The sequence below is a fragment of the Taudactylus pleione genome, unplaced genomic scaffold, assembly GCF_031769625.1.
Source record: "Taudactylus pleione unplaced genomic scaffold, aTauple2 ptg001896l, whole genome shotgun sequence".
NCBI classification, from domain to species: Eukaryota; Metazoa; Chordata; class Amphibia; order Anura; family Myobatrachidae; genus Taudactylus; species Taudactylus pleione.
Window position 1 is genome coordinate 110425 of NW_028286293.1, and position 6000 is coordinate 116424.

A 6000-nucleotide genomic window follows, 5' to 3' on the forward strand; every position below is an offset into this window, starting at 1 on the left:
GTCTGCAGACATATCTGTCCATCGGCAAGTGTGTATGGGCGATCAGCCGTGAGCAGGTACTGCTTACCCAGGACCGGCACAGCTCCCCATCCACAGCAGCCCAGTACACGCTGCTATTTGCTGGGCTGCACTGGGAGACTGTCTGTGCAGCAGCCCGAACAGTCTCCTATGCCAATGGGGGGAGCGATCACATAGCGCCCCCCTCCGCAGCGCCGTGTCGCAAGTGTGTTTTTTCCCTCGAAGGGGGTGTGGTCACGCTGTCCGCGATTAGGCCATGCCCCCTACCTGCTCCCAGTCGGCCCGACCCGCTGCAGCATGCAGATGATGGTCGTTCGGTGTATGAACGACCATCATCTGCAGATATATCTGTCAGGTGTGTACCCACTTTTAGGGGAATTCAATTAGCTGCGGTAATTTACTGTGGGCCAATTTGCCCCCCGGGGCTATCCAATTTTCCCCCGAAGTCAGCCCACAGCACCAGCCGATGTTAATGAAACATTGGTGACTGCGGTCTTAAACAATCGATTATTATTTCTCGATGGGGCAATCATCGATAAAAATCATTACTTGTTTTAGACCGCAGCCATCAATGTTTCCTTAACATCGGTTGGGGCTGCCACTGATGCTACAGTATCGGTGCCCGTCAGCAATGGAACTACAGCTTGTTATTGGTCATGAGGTGCGTACACACGGTACGATTAAAATGGACGATATGAATGATATCGATCACATCGTTATCGTTCATATCGTGCATTTTTTGGTGCCCAATGACCTGCGATGCGCGGGTCCATGTGGATTAAAATCGATATCGTCCATCAACCGTGTATGCAGCTACTATAGGGACCCGCGATCGCAGATCGCTATAGTCGTTGGTGAATTGGTGGTGTCTTGGACGATCGATATCGATCGTCCAGCACACTCGGGAGATCGTTCAAAGATATAGTTTTCAATGCCAATCTTCCCATGTGTATGCACCAATAGATCTTCAATAGTTTGCAAACCATCGATGGTCAGTGGCCATCCCTAGTATACTGTATAGTATACCATCCCTAATTGGAGGCCCTGTATCGAGTATTGCCCGATACAGTACCGCCATAATAAACATAAAATTGTCTGCAACACCAATATTAAAAATAAAAAAAAAACTGCCAGTTTGTGGGTGTTGCCGGGGAGAGGATTAGGGTGTGGGTGCCGCAGGAGGGAGGGTTTGCTTGGAGGCTGCTCCATCCTCTCTGCGGCTGTCGGGCTGTCGCTATCTAGGTGGCGGGGATAGGAGGATTTGCCTTGCGGCTGCTCCGTCCTCTCTGCGGCTGTCCGGCTGTCGCTATCTAGGCGGCGGGGATAGGAGGGTTTGCCTGGCGGCTGCGACGTTCTCTCTGCGGTTGTCGGGCTGTCACTATCTAGGTGGCGGGGGAGAGTAGGATTTACCTGGCGGCTGCTCCCTCGTCTCTGCAGACGCCAGGCTGTCACTATCCATGTGGCTGTTAGTCTGATTTGCCTGGCGGCTGCTCCGACTCCTCTACAGCCGCCAAGTGAGGGGGGCCGCCGGCACGGGGCGGCCAGAGCACTGCTTTCAGCAGTGATCGGCACAGGGGTAGGATTCAAGGGAGCAGAGGGACCAGGAGGTCCCTCTGAGATTGGTGTCTGATGGAAGATTAAATTCCAGCGGCCACCCACTGGCGGTTCTGACTGGTCGCATCAGATGTGACCATGTAAGGGAAAGGCCAGCCTGGTGTGATCGCATCTGATGCGACCATGACAAGCAAGTGGTTATAATCTGATCCTCTCGGATCAGAGCAAATGCTCTGGCTGGAAAATCAGATCACCCAATTGCCCTCATTTCAACAACACATATGACATTAAATTGCTCTCGGATTTGTTTGTTCTGAGTTCCAGTTGTGCAACTAGATCACACACTGCTAAGCAAATACAGTGTTATATTAACATTTTGTTTAAAGATCACTTTGCAGAGAATAGTCATTCACATAAGTCATACAAATACCACACAGATAGGACCCTGTTCAGAATTTAACCCATGACCCCAGTGCTGTGAGGCAGCAATACTAACCACCATGCCACCATGTTAATCCAAATAATAAATGTATTCTATCTAATCTCCTAACATCTATGTTTTTAGATTCCAGTACAGAAGAGGAAGAAGTCGACATCACAGAAGAAACGGAGGTTTAAGACTCACAATGACCACTTGGCGGGTGTACTGAAAGATTACACAGATGTTACTCCTGGCAAACAATAGAAGTGGGTGTAGTCATCAGGAGTGAGGATGTTTACAGAGAACTGTGCCGCAGGCTTTCCTTCACTCTCATTGCCTTGGAGCCTTAAACTGTGTCTTGATCATTTAGACCCTTCAGTTCATTTATACAGTGGAGTGTTACCTTGTCCAGGTGTCGCAGGCAGTTTCAGTCCTGTCTCTTGATCTGGTTAAGTATTAAAGTAATGAATTACAATCACAAGGATGAAATATGATTATTTCTTTCTTGTGGATGCCAGTGACCACCCATGCAGATTCTGTGCAGATCTTGGTGCTGGCATGGGTACAGCAGAGGAGTTTGGTCTTTACTGTAAATAGCGGCTGAGTCATTTTTGGGGAAGAGTGTTTTTTGTTTTTTTTTCTCGTAGAAAACAGTTTCATTACATCTAAATGACATAAACCATATTTTATATGCAAGACTGCAATGTCTATTTGCCTTTTTTCTTTAATAAAATAAAAATGATTTCATTTCTGTGTCATGGTGAGTTGGGAAAATATATTGTTTAATAATTTATTCATAATATTTTAGTATGCGTAAAAGGAACAAGAGTTTCATGATCATAAAAAATATAAACATGACACGGACCTCTCAGTTCACTATCTTAGATGTAATAATTAGAGCAAAGGAGCGTACACACTAGACGATATGCTCCCTGAGCGATATCGTCTAGTGTGTCCCCGGCAGGGTGTGCTCGATGTCGTTCATGACATTGAGCACACACACTGAACGATATCATTAACAATATCGTTCAGCGCCGGGCTTTCTCCCCCATTCCCAAACATGCAGCAACCTGACGACATCGTCAGGTTGGCCTGTACGTTTACTCGATGAACGATAATGATGAACGACCCGCGGGAACGCGCATCGTCATTATTGTTCATCGTTTTGATGTTAAAAATGGACAAAAAAGTGGATGACTGAACGATAACGATATTGTTCAGTCGTCCACTTTAATCGCCCAGTGTGTACGCACCTTAAGGGGCATATCATTATTTATTGCTGATATATGCACGGACGCAGAATGTCGGTGAATGATGATTACTTTAAAATGGAAAAATAATGATTCAGAAAAGCTAAAGATATTATTTTAATAATCTGATAGGTCCTCTAGCTCACACCTTCCCCTCAACAGCATCACACAACCCAGGGATGTAAGAAGAACCACAGAGCCCTAGGAAAAAACCTGTAGCAAGCGTATGAACAAGTGTGAAATATATAGGATGTTTGGTCACACACTTGCATGGATGAGGTATGTCCCAAAATGAACACTGTAGATAATCTGTACACACTCTGGTATCATTAGTCACAGAGGATGCTAGTTGCAGTTATTTTTGCTAGTATTGGAATCGCTCATGTATTATATGTGGATGACAGTATATCATTCTAAGCTCTCACTGATGATGTTGGATTACAACTTTCAGGATCCTCACTCACTGACTGACCTGTGGTTGGGAAAGTTGTAGTTTTACATGATGATATGGTGATTTCATAACGGAGAAATGTAAATAAATAAGATATAGGGTAATGTCGCCTAATTAGAAGCGCAATTTAAAAGTACAAACTACAGCTGTGGATGAAAGGAGCCTCCATCCAGAAATATGTTTTTATATATTTCTTGTGCAGTGCGATTATCTGATAATTGGTCCCTTTTGGGTTATCCCTTTGTACCTGGCTGGCTGAGCGTGAGTCATGGCTCAGTTCTGTCTGCTGCTGTAACGTGACCTGTGTGTAATGCATTATAGTGTAACACCCCATGGCCTACGTTGGAACATTCCTGGGATTAGCGATTAGTCCATGTTTTCCCCTTGGGATCACCTTGCTCGCTCAGATTGCACACATCTGCTCATGTTATCCCCCACATGAAAAAGAATCCTAGAAATGTGTCTCCTTTTGTTGGTGGAAATATTTACAGCAATCTTTCTTGTACATCTTTTATGTCATGATAACCGCGTTCTGTTTTGATTTTTAGATACAATCAATGCATTTGTTTTTAACAAACTGTACGGAGCTTGAAGAGCCAAATGTCCAAATTCAATTATCCGTGGGTTACCATAGGATGGAGAACCCGCGCCCACAACTTTTTTGCTGTTCAATTACAAAATCCTCATTAAGTAAATGGGGTCTTAATGGAAGTTAATGCAGCCCCTGAGTACAGTAGATGGGGGAAAAAAAAGGGAAAAGCTTTATTTATGGTAAGTGCCGGGACACAGTGCAGAACCTCTGGCACACCCCTTCCATTGAATAATCAGGCATTTGGAGGGTATATAAATGGCCTCATTTGGCCAATAATGTCATTTAAAGGTGATTTTTCTGTAAAAAGGTCAAAGATGGGTTTTATTATGTGGTTCATGTGTTTTTGGATGTTGTATAGCTAGAAGATACGTTTTTGAACTTGTAGATGGGAGTTAGTGTTTTCCAGTATTTTTTAAACTTAAAAACCATTATAAATCACATTACATACATTTTTCAAATATTCTAGAGGCTTTAATTTGCTGAACACACTTTTTTACTATCATTTTTACACTGTTAATAAAAGGTAAAAATCAGTCATTTGACACCTTTTTAAAAACTTCAAATGCATTGCTTATGGTCTATAATAGCCTTCTAAATGGTTATTGGCCACTTTTCTGGGATTCAGGGTGCTCTCCTCACCTTTTCATGTAATTCCCCCAAGTCAGACCCTGTAGAATTACCGCTCAGGTACCACGTTAAACATTTTGTAATTGAATAGCGTGGGTCACAGGAGCGCCCATGCTGAAAATAGTCCGCAATAAACTCTCAATTTAACGTGGCTAATTGAATCGGCCCCAAAGACTGAGAACCACGAGCGCACATTGGATTTACATTCTGAGAAATAATCTGTGCTACAGTAGCAGAAGTAGATCTGTCCCATATGGACAAACCTCAGTAAGGTAAAAGGGAGTATAGTATTGTACGACTCCTCACATACTTGCCAAACTACTTCAAAATGATATACAGGAACCATATCAGCCCATATATCCAAACCATTAATTTAGTCGTCCTCTTCTGGAGCACTTGTATATGGACAGCTTTAGTCACAAGTTTTAGCCACTGGCAATGATACAAACTTTTCTTTTGTATTGTTCAACATTTTATCCCCAGGCTTCTCCTATTAATGTTTTGTTTTTGTAGGGATTTTTAATAGTTTTACCTAGTCCCTATTCAGACAATTGCAAAGCTTTTCCTTCACTCAATGGACCTTAGTGTGATTCTTAAATAATATAGGCCAAAGAGAACTCTGCGTTTTCAAGCCTACAGATTTGTCCTTATACACCTAGGGGTATATTTACTAAGGTGCGAGCTTATAATAATGGAGGTGTTACCCATAGCAACCAAGTAGATTCTAGCTGTTCTCCTCTTCTAAAGTAGAATCTGATTGGTTGCTATGGGCAACTCCTACACTTCTATAGACCTGCACTTTAGTAAATATACCTCCTATCGTCCATATACAATACGGTGCAAGATATCTGATGCGACTGAGCTGCACCAGCGGGTGTAACATATTGTCTTTCTTTAAATGTCTTTGCATTGCAGTGTGATCGCTTCCACAGCTCCCAGCACACAGCAGGGCAGTCTCCTCTCTCCCTGCACTGCAGCAGTGGGCTGGTGAAAAGTGTTATGGGGTAAAAGCATACAAGTAAAGTTTACAAGATGCACATTTTTATCAAGAAAAACGCTCAGTGTGGCTGAATCGCCCGGGACCTGG

General features: G+C 43.5%; 1 protein-coding gene across 1 annotated transcript in view; it reads left to right on the forward strand.

Moving 5' to 3' along the window:
• Positions 1-2740, forward strand: part of GTF2E2 (general transcription factor IIE subunit 2) — a 52883-nt gene extending 50143 nt beyond the window's left edge. The window contains exon 8 of the mRNA XM_088465182.1: positions 2138-2740. Coding sequence (XP_088321308.1) covers positions 2138-2257 — 120 coding nt within the window. The 3' untranslated portion in view covers positions 2258-2740. The remainder of the gene's footprint in view (positions 1-2137) is intronic.
• Positions 2741-6000: the final 3260 nt, after the last annotated feature.